Source organism: Etheostoma cragini, chromosome 20 (assembly GCF_013103735.1).
Source record: "Etheostoma cragini isolate CJK2018 chromosome 20, CSU_Ecrag_1.0, whole genome shotgun sequence".
Taxonomy (NCBI): domain Eukaryota; kingdom Metazoa; phylum Chordata; class Actinopteri; order Perciformes; family Percidae; genus Etheostoma; species Etheostoma cragini.
Window position 1 is genome coordinate 2,325,886 of NC_048426.1, and position 14,170 is coordinate 2,340,055.

A 14,170-nucleotide genomic window follows, 5' to 3' on the forward strand; every position below is an offset into this window, starting at 1 on the left:
CCCCCCCCCCCCCCCCCCCCTCCCCGTGCCTCAATAATCCATTGTGTTGTTGTTGAGTCAGTGTGGAGCTATAAATACCCAGCGGAGCTGCGGGACATGGTGACGTAAAGGCCGCAGCGCGTTGGGGCCTCATGCCTTATGGATGATGGAGTTATCAATAGAGATGAGCACGAAACAGAAGGTCACAAGAGATGAACATACCGAGAAATTAATGTCTCTGGGACATTACCATATCAATTTCTGTCTATTGATATTCTGGAAATAGTATGCTGTGTTTTAACACCCAGTGATGTTAGAGCTTTAGCAGAGCTAGATAAGGCTTTTTGGCGTCATAGACATATTTATTTTAATTTTATTATGCAGAAAGCCTACCAGTCAACTATTAGTTTCAGCCCAAACACTAGAAGGACATGCTGTAATACATTCTATTTAACAGCTTGGAAGAAACGGCGTTGTTTTAAATTTAACCATTTGTAAAAATCTGTTGTTCATTGCCGAAAAGATGCTAAACCTTTCAAATATTAAATGTAGAAGGGAAAACAAGAAGCTGGACTTTATTTTGACTTAATAAGAAACCTTTTTTTTAAATCGGGAAGTATCCGATCCAAGAACAATAAACAATGAAGGAGCACAACTAGCTGTTGTGGAGATTTCTTAATAAATGACACAAGCTAATAATCAACAATCAAAATAATTGTTTTGGTTTTTCTTTCTGCACTTAAGCAGATGTTTATTATTAAAGGGCAGTTACTTCATGGATCATGATACAATGCATCCCCCCCCCCCCCCCCCCCCCCCATCATTACATACCCTAACTGAAATAAAACCATGCCAATCTGGTTATAAAAGCTTTATTTTAAATTATGGGGTCTGGTCGGTCTTTTCTGGGAAACATCGGTACACAAGAACTGATATTTTCTACTTTTTTAGGTAGGAAGATATGGCGTTCTTATTATGGCCAAATTGCTAGTTGTGATAGTTCGTTTGGTTTCTAAATTTAATCGCGGGGTATCAGATGCTCACAGACTCAATGTTCCTGTGTTTCCTGTTTACCGCTGATATCTGGGAATGATTAGGAGACTGCACACATGACGAGTCCAATAAATTTAGACTAAATGCAGCTTGCACACACACACACACAAACACACAAGTGTGTACCGAAAGAGTCTCTCAGACTAACTGCGTTTCTTCTAGTCTTCTTGTCCTGCACCGGTCAGTTAATCTGTTTCTGTGAAACATGGTTACCTTTTGAAACAACTCCTTATGTGTAAGACACTTCTACTAGTTTTACACATACCGATCTATTCTCAGCTGTGGGATTGTGTTACTAAGCCTTCTGTGAAAGGTCCTTAGAATAGATGAATTACAATTGAAAACCGCCATGCTTAAATATTCCACCCATCATCCACATGAGGACTTGTGTTCCTTTGTCTCCAGGTGGCACCTTCGTCGTCACTTTGGGAACGTCGGAGAAGTCTGAAACCATGACGTGTCGCCTCTCCAACAACCACAGGTGAGCTTTTTAAAATGTGGAAAGAAATCATAAAAGTCCATAAAACCATAGTACATAATGCGTAAAACTAAATGCAACAGTGCCTCCCTGCTTATGAACAAAAGTACTAACCTGAATAGTGTAACAGCCAAAACACAAAAACAATCGCAACTCTGTCCTGCTACACCCTGCAGTGCCCTGCTACGTCTTGCTACGCCCTGCAGTGCCCTGCTACGCCCTGCAGAGCCCTGCTACATCCTGCTACGCCCTGCACAGCCCTGCTACATCCTGCTACGCCCTGCAGTGCCCTGCTACGTCTTGCTATTTCCTGCAGTGCCCTGCTACGTCCTGCTATTTCCTGCAGTGCCCTGCTACGCCCTACAGTGCCGTGCTACGTCCTGCTACATCCTGCCATGCCTTGCAGTACCCTGCTACGTCCTGTTATTTCCTGCAGTGCCCTGCAGTGCCCTGCGTTGCCTTGCTATTTTCTGCTACGCCCTGCGGTGCCCTGCTATGTCGCGCAGTGCCCTGCTACGTCATGCTAGTTTCTCCAGTGCCCTGCTGTGTCCTGCTATACCTTGCATTGCCCTGCTATGTCCTGCAGTGCCCTGCTACGTCCTTCTTTACCTTGCAGTGCGCTGCTACGTCCTGCTATACCTTGCAGTGCCCTGCTACGTCCTGCTATTTCATGCAGTGCCCTGCTACGTCCTGCTTTACCTTGCAGTGCCCTGCTACGTCCTGCTATACCTTGCAGTGCCCTGCTACGTCCTGCTATTTCATGCAGTGCCCTGCTACGTCCTGCTATTTCATGCAGTGCCCTGCTACGTCCTGCTTTACCTTGCAGTGCCCTGCTACGTCCTCCTACAATTGTTATTATTAGTCTCGTCCCCGCCTACCAAGAGCCTGGGTCTGTCCCAGGCTTCTTCCTAAAAGGGAGTTTTTCCTCGCCACTTTCACACTAAATGCTTGTTCTGGGGGGAACTACTAGAACTGTTGCGTCTTTGTAAATTATAGAGTGTGGTCTAGACCTACTCTATCTGTAAAGTGTCTTGAGATAACTCTTGCTATGATTTGATGCTATAAATAAAATTTGATTTTTTTTTTTCCTGAAATTGTTTAGCCCGAGTGAAAACGTCCTGTTAGACAACATAGGTTATCGGCTTTAGCAGATGGAAACGCATCCATTCAAAATCCCTTTCAGCGTGTCGTTATTAGTCCAACTGGTTTGATTTGTTAATCCAGTTTGTCTTCTTTTTCAAAAGGTATATGTTCCTGGACGGCGAGAGTCACTTCGAGGTGGAGTTGTCTCGGATCTCCAGCATGCAGATTTTGACAGACGGGTCGAGTCCAGGAGGTAAGACTCCGTTCCAAACCAGAGGCCGACCGATATTATCGGCCAATATTAGGCATGTACCAAACCATCGGTATCTGCATTTATATCGGCCTATTAAAAAAAATACATATAGTGTATTAGTTCTTTTCTATTGCATAAATAACAGTTTATTCTAATTCTCTGTTGATTAACACTTAAACCTGTTTGTTGTTGTTTTTCTCTCCCAAACTAACATTACCGAACTCTTTGTCCTCTGCTGCTTTGACTCTTCTTCTTCTGGGCTCAGAGAATGACATTCACACTTACACCAGTCTAATGGACAGTCAGTATATCTCTGAAGGTTAGCTTTGGTTCGCTCTCATCATCGTCACTCCATCCTTCCTTTTTTTTGTTTTTCTAGATCTGGTTTGGGGTTTTCATCATGTGTGCATGAAGCTGCCTGAAAATGAAACCAAAGATAGTGTGCGGCTTTATGGTTTTAAACCTGTCTATGTCCTGAAAGCATCTTAGTGGAAAATACATCACCCCACATGTCCATATAGTATTCCCATAGTGCATTTTTTTGGGCCAAAAAACACTTCCTGCCTCGTGCATGCAGCATGTGTGTGTGCGTGTGTTTGTGTGCCCCAAATCAATTGAAACACTTCACCACAAACTTCTCATAACATCATGGCAGTTATTGGATATCTGAGTCCCGTCTACAGCTTCTCATCATTCTTTGGGGCTTCATTTTACTTTGTTTGTCTGCTCTGTTCTTTCATTGGTTTTCATTGATTTCTAATCCTTCAATTCATTTTAATTTGACTGTTCTCCCCTGACATCTCCCCGTTGTTGCATCCCTCTGTTCGTGCACGCATTCATCATTTTGAAGGGTTTGTTGTTGATATTGTTGAGGATGATCTCATGGGGGGGAGACAAAGTTCCGTGTGAAGGGTTATCTTGACATTTTTAGTTTGGGTTTGTTTTTTTAATCACTAGACATGTAGCTGTAACGCACCCTTTGCCCCTTTTCCCTTTGTTTTTCATTCCGTTAACAACCTGCAGCTGTTTTGTGACGAGCCTTAGACTTTCTTTTTACAGCAGTTGTTTTTACGTTAACTTTACAAAGTGTCAAAACTCTTTCCTAATGTGTTAGTGAGGCGGGGGCTTTGTGGAGAGAAGGAACAGACTTTAAAATGTCAAGATAACTTTCTTCAAAATGTCATCCAGTCTGCGCTAAAGACCTTAATCTTCTTCTTGGCTGCCTCATGGATTTGGGAGACAAGACGAACCAAAGAAATGTTCTTTGACAAATAGGCTTATTTAGTTCAGTCCATCAATCCTGTTTTTAAGTCTTTTGTCATATAGAGAGTGTGTGTATCTGTGTGTTGTGTGTGTGTGTGTGTAGGAGGGATGTCGCGGGCCAGCGGCATGCTGCTCCACTACAAGCCAATGGGCTGCCAGGACGGCCAGCAGCTACGCATGGAGGCAGCAGACGACAAGAAGGCGGCCTCCTTATGGTTGGCTGCGATGCACAAGGTACTACACACAGCACATACATGTAGGCTTTGTAGTTTAATAAAGTCAAATAGTACTGCTGCCTCTGTGTAAACATACACTCATCATATAATTCATAACTTCAATCACTGCCCTTGATTAGATATAGGCCCATTTTTAACGATTGAAGCGCAGCTCTAAGGGGTCGTACTTTGTGTCTTCAATAATCAGAGGTGTGTTTTGGGCGTAACATGCAATAAATTATTAAGAGGTCATCTCCCGTTCCCTTTAACAGCCAGGCGTGTGTGTACCTCGGCGCATTGATATTATGACGGCGGATTTGTACTGTACTATTGAGTGTGTGTGTGTGGGTGCTGCTGTGCGTCCCTGTGTGTATAACAAGCATAGTGTGTGAAAGCTGTGCATAAGCCTAGGATTTTTTTAACTGATGTGCTGTTAAAGTAATATGATGTAATAATGAAATGCTGGGTTATTGACTTTAGACCAGGTTTTTGTTGGTCAATGGCGCGAACACTTCCTGCTGCCTCAAGATAGAAACACGCCCAGAATTCACCTGAACACACCTTCCTGTAACACCAGCACGCCCAGAAGCCACCTGAACACACCTCCCTGTAACACCAGCACGCCCAGAATGCACCTGAAACACACCTCCCTGTAAAATCAGCACGCCCAGAAGCCACCTGAACACACCTCCCTGTAAAACCAGCACGCCCAGAATGCACCTGAACACACCTCCCTGTAAGACCAGCACACCCATGCCAGATGCTATTGCTTTTTAAACGACGTGGGCGCTGGACAGGAAATAGACAACTTTCAATCTAGCGGTCTTAAACTAGCAAAGAGACTTACGTCGGGCGTTGCTTCGGGTATTGCGTTGGGCGTCGCGTCAGGCGTTGCGTCACGCTGCGATGGGTACAAAATAGGGCCCAGAGTCTTTTTCTCTCATTTGGATTGTCCATGCGTGTTGCCTCCGTCTCTAGCTTTTGTTTGTCCTTATTTGCACATCCAGGCACACTCAGTCATGTCGGACGACATTTGGAAGTTTAGATTCAGGGTGATTAGTCAATAAATATTGATCAGCAGCAAATTTTGGTGATACATTATTCCTTTAAACATTTCTTAAAGTTTCCAGCTTCTCAGATGTGAAGATCTGCTTACTTTCCCATATCCTAGTTAATAAAATGTTGGCTTTTAAGCTGTGATTTGGGCAAAACAAGATATAGTCAACGCATCATCTCAGACATCTTTGGGATATTTTGATTGGCAGTTTCACAATTTTTTATATACATACTTGTGCAGCCCTACTACAGTTTTACCTCTCAAAGTTTTTTTTATCCAAAATGTGAAGCTGAGTCAATGACTGAGTCGGTTAGTTTGACCCCAGACACTCCACTTTTTGCTTCACTGTTGCATTGATGCGTGGAAACCTTCTTTAAGTTGCTACTACTGCCATTAAAAGAGGAAATATTAGCTTTAGAAAAGGAGAGACTGTAGGTGACCTTTTTTATATGGATGCATTTGCAGCAGGTCAGAAGTAACGCTACAGTAAGCTAGTGGTTTGTGTTAGCAAAAGCATGCTGAGCCGTGCTGAGCCATGCTAATGTCTCCATGCAAGTCAGTGTTGCATGGAGACATTAGCATGGCTCAGCTTCACTTAAAAGATATTGGCCTGCCAAGCGTTAACATGTTAGCATGTTCTATTAGCATGAAGACTGAAACAAAGGACAATGAGGAGGATTAACAACATGGCCTTTCCTCTGGCGCCCCCTTCAGGCCAAAGGTCACATGTTTTCCTCACTATTAAGGATCTAACAATGGAAGAGTTGTTTCCCATTAATCATTTTTTATCTAGTTTACTGACGCATATTGAGCTGATGTGTGTGTGTGTGTGTGTGTTTTTTCTCGGACTAGCATCTGCACAGATTGTGTTTAACATCTGAGTGCAGCTGTGGATCTCTTGTATTCTCTCTCTGCATTAACGTGTTTTTTTTAAATCTCTCTTTCTTTCCTTTCAGGCGGCCAAACTGCTGTATGAAGCTCGGGACCAGTGACGTGCCAGCGGCCTGCAGTCCTGAACCTCCAGGCAGCACACACCCAAGTGTTTTGGTACCCGGTGTCACCGGGGTTTGGTATCGTTTGGATTTTAATTAACGCCAGTTCAGATTCTGCTTTTCCGTCTGAGTCCTCATCGGTTCTTGGTACCAGTTCTTATCATGGTAATTTCTATAAAAAGAGAACTCTTTATTACCTCTATAACCAGTACATCATGTTAACCGCAAATAGGCTGCTTGTTCTTCTCGTTTTCTCTTTGCATTCTCAACCTTTCTGAGTTGTTTAATCCTCTTTGATTTAATACATAAATCAGGGCGAGCAGCATTAATGCTTCTGCAGAAATATGGAACAAACGCAGGAAAAGAAGCTTCCCGAAACAAGCTAGGATCTGTTGGTTTTGGGAGGCTTCTGCTTTTATTTCCTGTTCTTCTTCTCAGAGTGGAAGAGCTGGACGATGTTTTTGTCTTTGCTACTTACAGTGGGACCTTACCTTTTTATAAAATATACATACATAATATAATCATTTTGTACAACTTCAGAGATGCAGTAAAACGGTCGTTTCATAACTTTATATGCTGCATTTAGATGTTTTTTCTTTGTGTCATCTGGGATTTAATTTCCCGGAAGCAGTAATGAGACACTTTACAGATCCCTGTAGGGATAGTTCTAATTTTAATTAAAATACAGCTGACACGGAGGTCAGCTACACAGCGCCAAGTAGGGACTGAATGTCTTTGCTCGAGGGACCTTCAGCAGGATTTCGACTAAGATCTTCCAGATAAAGTCGTGTCTTGGGCAGATTAAAGGACAGCGCCGCCTTTAAATCCCTTTAACGCAGATAGAAAAGCAGCCTTGTGTGATGGGTTTTGCAATTATTGCATTGCAGTTGTTGGTAACTCCATCGACAACAAAGAAGTTTGTTGCAGATGTGAAAGGCCTTCTGGGAAATGTAGGATTCCGCTGCAATTCTCTCCAGATTTAAAATCTTTAGGCCTCGACGTCTAAAGAAGCTACGGACTATTCACTGATTTAGTGAAGCATTCAGACATTAATAAACGCTTTAAATGTAGTATTGAAGTTTTGTATGAGCTATTTTGTTAAATATTCCTACTTTAACACGAGGTGTGTGCGTACTTACATTGTAAAGCTGAAGTATGACTAGAGGTTTTGTAACACTTGTTATCTGTAGTTCTTTTTGCTCTTAGTCTAAACAGTCTGGACAGCAAGGATGAAAAATGACCACCTTAGATGAGTTGGTGGGTTTGTCACTTTGGTAGTTTGTTGTGCTTTGAGGATCTATTATCAGTATAATTATTATAAAGAGAAACTTAAAAGTGTTGAGGGAATTTAAAGCGTAACTTTCGCCGAAATGCAACCTAGGTTTTTTTTGTGAATGTACCCGAGTCCAACCTTAGTTTAAAGCATATTTAGGACAGGAGGACCGCTTTTAAGATTTAACATATTCTCGTTTTTTGGTCAAATGGCCTTTTGAATGGGAGAGCTAGGGGAACCACTATAATCACATCAAAATGTTTATTTTTACAACACTGTGAACACAATGTTCTCAATGCTGAGTTCATGTGTAGAGCCCCTGGCGATTCTTAGAGCTAAGACTCATGAGTCTCAAAGTCTGTTGTGTTCTTCTTAGTGTTGTAAAAATAGAGATTTTGAAGGCCATTTGACCTAAAAACTAAAATATGGTAAATGTTAAAAATGGTGCTCCTGTCCTAAATATGCTTTTAAAATAAGGTTGGACTCGGGTACATTCACAAAAAGACCCTAGGTTGCATTTTGGCGAGAGTTACGCTTTAAGCCAAAAATCTAAACTCGGGAGCTTTGTTCTAGCTTTTTTTCAGGCAGAGGTTAGTGTAGCCAGCCCTGTAGTGTGGTCTGGCTACACCCCCCGTCTGTTCTGGGATAGGGGAAACCGCCCTGGCTTGTTTGCTTCTTTAAACCAATCACAAACATCCTGGGCGTCAGTCACTAAGACCCTAGTCTTGCACTGCCGGATCCTCCTCCACAGCCCTGTAGAGCAGGGTCTGGCTAGTCCACATGGCAACACATGCTCATGTTTATTGCTATTTCTTTAAACCAATCACAAGCGTCCTGGGTGGCGGACAGAGCCACGGTGCCTCTGCTAAATGGCCTCGGGAAGGAACTAGCTAGCTGTCTGGATTTGCCCTGCACAGATCTGAGGAGCAGTTAACCATAGTCCTCATGAATCCACCAGAGTTTAGAATATCCACAAAAGAAAGCGTAAAGTAACGGTCATCGGGCTGAAAAGGGTGAAATGCGTTGGAATTTCCTGCGGCAACGGAGCAATCCTGGAAGTGGAACGCCAGGGACAAAAAACAGCTAAGACCCTAAGATAGTGCCCTTACAAAATAGACAGTGGTAGTGAGGGGACATCACATGCCCGAGGTCTGGCTTCGTTCCAGCATCTGTACAGCTGTTGAGCTAGAACAGGTGGACTAAGACCGTGAGATGTGAATGAAAGCTAATAATTAACCTTGATAGGACTCTTTAGTCAAAACAACCCTGCGTGACCTTAAATCACACACATTATAAATGCATTTCAGTTGCTAACACTATGTGCTATATAAAGTAGGATTACCAAGTAGCATCAGCTAAATGATCATTTGCATCCTTGTCTTCACTTTTTCTCTCCAAGAAACAACTAGTGGTTGAATGGAGCACAGAACTGGGTTTGTTGGCTTTTTTACCTTTTTTAGTGTCACTGACACCCAATGAACACAATTTCTCCACCTCCACTTTGTAACATAGTTTATTTTTATACGCTGCTCAGCTAAGAATTAAAAGCACTAGTTGTCGGTGGTTTAAGTGTTTTTCAGAACGGAGACGGAGGACCGATTTGTAAACTGTGTGTTTTTTGTAAAAAGATGTCTGTGTTGTCTGATCATAACTGTACATTCACAATGAAGGTCTTCCTCTGTAGAGCTGTTTGTAATGAAGATAGATGTGAGGCCTGCACAGTTAGGAAATAACGGTCACATGTGGTCTGTTCTCAGGCTACTCTACTGCTCATCTAACACTAATAAGAATCTGAACCTCAAAAATCAACATCAGACTAGAGAGTTTTGTTCAATTTAAAAATGGCAAATTGGACATTTTGGCCAAAATGCCGAAACCTAACAAGTTTGATTAAAAATAAAAAAAAGATGACCATGAATTTCATTCATGTATATTCTCTGTGCAGCCCTCTCAGACTGTCCTCAGTAATGAGTTAATGACAAGTTTTTGTTAGAAGTCCCCACTCAGCCAGTGTTCGTACCTGCACTTTAAAGCCCGCTCGGAGCACAGTCGGCGCTCCCCCAGCGCTGACAACACTTTTACACCCGTTGTTGGATTATTCTGTTCATAATAAAATCCAGTGTTTATACTGTTGTGGTGTCGGTGGCTTCATTTGATAAGCTGATTCGACACAAGAGCTGCAGCTTCCTGTCAGACTTGATCAGTGAAGGACAACGGCCCTGTGGCTGTTGTTATGTAACTAGATTATTTTACTAATGCATTAATGGGAAAACGGCACATCAGTGTAGTTAGTTGTGTGATTAGTTCATGTGAGGAAATGAAGAATTTGCAAAAGGAGCCAAGTGGGATCGACCTGTAAAGTATGCAAAAATGATGAATTATTGATATTTCCCAATGTGAGAGCTGGGTCCTCTACACCATAGACATAATAAAGAGCCTTTAATTAATCAATCACATTGAATACAAAACTGATTTTCATGTTCATACATGTAGCTATGAAACAGGACACATGGTTAGGCGTATTTTAATATTCATAGTGGGCTTAACAGTAATAGAATATTCTGGTTTGATATAAATTCACCAAACGTCCGAGATCAAAACTGGGAACATAATCCCAATAAAAAGGGAGAAAAACGGGGACATTTCCCGTTTGACTATCAATCTGATTGAAAAACCTAATGTGTCTTTAAAAACAGAACAGGGACAGGGATAGTTTTTTTCTTCTGTATTTGGTCAGGGACAGACAACCGAAAACGGGGACTGTCCCCTAAATCCATGGACGTCTGGTCACCCTAGACCATAGACCAGACATCCTCGGTGTATCTATCATTTTTAATGATAGGTATTTGCAAAATACCCTTACATCACATATGTGATGTAGGCTATAATAGTTATTTTGCAAATCATACAATCTAAATATGATAGGGAATAAGAAACAGATAGTGGCTTTAAAGTTAGATATTTAAGTACAACTAACAATATGTTTATATTATTAGAGTCTACTTGAAGCTTTTTATATTTGTCTCTCTCTCTGTCACACACACACACACACACACAGAATAATGTATAGGTTATACTCACTTCTATAGCAATGTGCTGTGTAACGATACTGCGTTGATATATCTTTCACCCCTAACAAAGCACACGTACCAGTACTTATTCAAAGTAGCAGTATGAAATGAAAGTGGTAGTTTTTATTTAAACTGCACATTACGTGGTTGAATCTCCCTTTAAAACTCGCAAAACTTAACTTATGTAGCAATTTTCAAAACACAGATACAAAATGCTTTACAGAACCCAGAGTTAAAGAGATAAGATAAAAAATATCCACCGATCTGAGCAGGAATATGCTGCACAGTGCTCTGGCATCTTGTATTTTCTGTTGCTAAGGAACGAGTATGACCGGTCCAAGATGGCGGCTGGATTTCTCGCGCTCAGCCTGCCAATGCGGCGTCTAGTCTTTATATATGTCTACGCTCTACACTACAGCCGTGGAACTAAAACAGGAAGTGACGTCGCAACGGGGAAATATATGAATGGTTGCGCCTGAGTAGCTTCACTTTTCTCCTCTTTCAGCTCCTGTGACGCAGGTTATTTTCACCACCTAAAGGTGTTGTAACTACATCTATTCTATCCTTAATAATGTGTTAGCCTACGATAATAATTATAGCCTATTCTGTTATTTCATTCAGGTTGAAAAACTAAGATGAAAACGAGTCCAAAGTTTTTTTGTCGTAGTCAAAAAGAAGAAAATGTGTGCAGCTTCAGCTAAATAGAACAGACGTTAAACAGGACTGAGATAATTGGTGTCTATTTGCTTCATTTATGATATATTACGGTATATATATAATACATTATTAATAGATAATATTCTTCGTGTATATATTTATTCTATTTCTTCGGGGGAAGAAAGGGGGGTGTGGACTTATGGTATATGTCAATGAGGAATATTGTCCCCCAAATTTCTCCCACTCGTAAAGATTATAATAAATAAAGAGAAATATCGGTATAAATGCGAAATAGAAAATTATTTTAAAGTAAATGATATGATGAAAGTCTGGGAAGGAATGCGGTTAATGAGTGGTAAATAGTTTTTAAGCTAAATGGCACAAGAGAATATGCCAATCATTTTTATAATAGATTTGACAAAATAGACTTTTCTGATGAAAGACAAAGACTTAGGGAAATGATTGAGAGCACAGAGGAGGATGACCATACCCTACAAACAAGCAATCAGGAGGTTTATGAGGCTAAAAGCTACCAAAGCAGCAGGCCCAGATGGACTGTCTCCAAAAGTATTAAAAGGCTGTGCTTTTCAGTTGGCAAACATTTTTTCAAGTATTTTTAACTACTGTTTCTCTCATAAAGTGTTGCCTCATTCATGGAAACAATCTTGCAATATACCGGTACCTAAAAACAAATCCATTGAGTGTATGAATGATCTAAGACCAGCGGCTTTAACCTCCATAGCTATGAAGGTATGCTTATCAGAAAGGGAGAGGGGCTGAGGATGCTAATGTCTGTAAATTGGACAGTGTCTGTGCTCACCTGGACGCAGGGGGACGGTGTGTGAGAATTCTATTTCTATACTATGATTTTAGCTCAGCGTTCAATACGATACAACCACACATCCTTGTAAATAAGCTTTTGACGATGAAGGTTCCAGGTGTTTTTATCTCGTTCGTTTTAAATTTTTTAGAAAACAGGTCTCAATTTGTTAAGTTAAACTCAAAAGTTAAGGGTCACCCCAGGGAACTGTTTTATCACCTTTTCTTTTTGACCATTTACACGGCAGACTATCGTCCACAGCGGGCAAGCTGTCAGGTTGTTAAATTTGCTGACGACACGGCGCTCATTGTGTGAATCGAAAATGATGACTATAGTAACTATCAAAATGAGATAAAAGCCTTTGTTGATTAGTGTGATGTGCATTTCCTGGAACTCAACGTTAAGAAAACTAAAGAATTTGTTATAGATTACAGGAGAAATAAGATCCCAGCTGAGGCAGTGGGAATCAAAGGTGTAGAAATAGAAAGAGTGAACACACACAAGTATTTGGGCATTGTTTTTAACGACAGGCTAACATGGTCTGATCATGTTGACTCATTGATGAAAAAATGAAGTCCACGGGTCTACTGTATGAGGAAGTTGCAGTTCTTTAAGGTGAATACAGATGTGGTGAGAATGTTTTTTAAGTCAGTCATATGTAGTGTTTGGAGTTTCTGTGTGTTGGGGGGTGGGGGGGAAATGCTGGGTTAACTGAGAAGGCCAGAATTGATAGAGTGACTAAAAGGACTGGGAAAATGGTGGGAGAGTTACATTTTTATGGATGGAATAAACTTGACTTGACTATTTGAGAAGCTGCAGATGTTGAAGGAGTCCTGATGCTCAGCAGGTTTTAACCCTAACAGCGTTTATTGGATGGAACTGAAACCATAGACCCTTAATATTAATATATATATACACACACACACACAGGCTATGAAAAACATGTAAGTGATAAGCAAAAACAAATTAACGTACGTAGTTAAAGTACGGTGGCCGAGACGGTTCACCAAAAATCGAAGGTTCTTGTTTGAGAAGTAGTTGAAACATGCTAATTATGATAACTGTTGCCATGTGCTCGTCACAAATAAGCTATGTTGTACAATATATTTGTATTTTCATATGTATGTACAACATTTAGGCTAGGAAGGAAAAAGTGTGTGCGAGCGCGCGTATGTTCTCGTTAAACTACATTTGTTGGGGTCCAAGAACTGGGAGTCCAGTACACTTGTGGGGTCCCAATAGCTTTGTGGGGCCAAAATGAGGGTTAAGACTTGGTTCTAGGATCAGGGTTAGGTTATGGTTTGGGTCCCCACAAAGGACGTGAGACACACTATCGGTCTACAGGGTAAGACTGAGGACATGTTACAAAACCATAGACTGTATAAATGGTTATATACCGTCTATGGACAACAGGGCTACGTACATGGCTTTAAATACAGTGTAAACACGAGAGTCCACAGTCTGAATTCTGTTTATTTATATTTTAGGTCCTGGTTATCATTTTACGTTTGTTTCATTTAGACCAACCTGTGTATGTATGACATATTACTCCCCTAACACTGGAATAAGCAGCATATATTAGCATTCACTTTAAACATCTGTTTACTGTAACCATAACCCCACACACACACACACACGGTTTCCAAACCAACTGTGTAGAGGAAGACTGCCACTGGGAGCTGATCGATAACCACATGGATATGGTTAACAAGTTACAAACACGTAACAGTGGAATATAATATTTGTGTGATTTAAACAGCTTCACTAAATGTGACAAACTAGACTTTAGAAAACGCTATAGCTGTAGCTCGTAGCCTAAATGGCAATGGAGTGTAAATATGAAAATACAAAGATTTTGAACAACATTGCTTATTTGTGACATTCACATAGCGACCGTAATCATAATTCGCAAGAAACCATGTTTCACTTTCTTCTCAAACATACAAGAACTTTCAGTTCAGGGGGCGACCTCTGCC

The 14,170-nt window shown here is 41.2% G+C and overlaps 1 protein-coding gene across 2 annotated transcripts in view; it reads left to right on the top strand.

Annotated features, from left to right (window-relative positions):
• The window catches only part of zfyve21 (zinc finger, FYVE domain containing 21), a 12,417-nt gene extending 5,091 nt beyond the window's left edge, over positions 1–7,326 (top strand). Inside the window, exons 4-8 of one of the 2 annotated variants that reach the window (XM_034859390.1) lie at positions 1,438–1,513; positions 2,755–2,846; positions 3,112–3,165; positions 4,213–4,343; positions 6,338–7,326. In XM_034859390.1, the coding sequence (XP_034715281.1) occupies positions 1,438–1,513; positions 2,755–2,846; positions 3,112–3,165; positions 4,213–4,343; positions 6,338–6,373 (389 nt within the window). In that variant the 3' untranslated portion in view covers positions 6,374–7,326. The remainder of the gene's footprint in view (positions 1–1,437; positions 1,514–2,754; positions 2,847–3,111; positions 3,166–4,212; positions 4,344–6,337) is intronic. The other variant, XM_034859391.1, reaches the window with a different exon arrangement.
• The last annotated feature ends 6,844 nt before the right edge of the window (positions 7,327–14,170 follow it).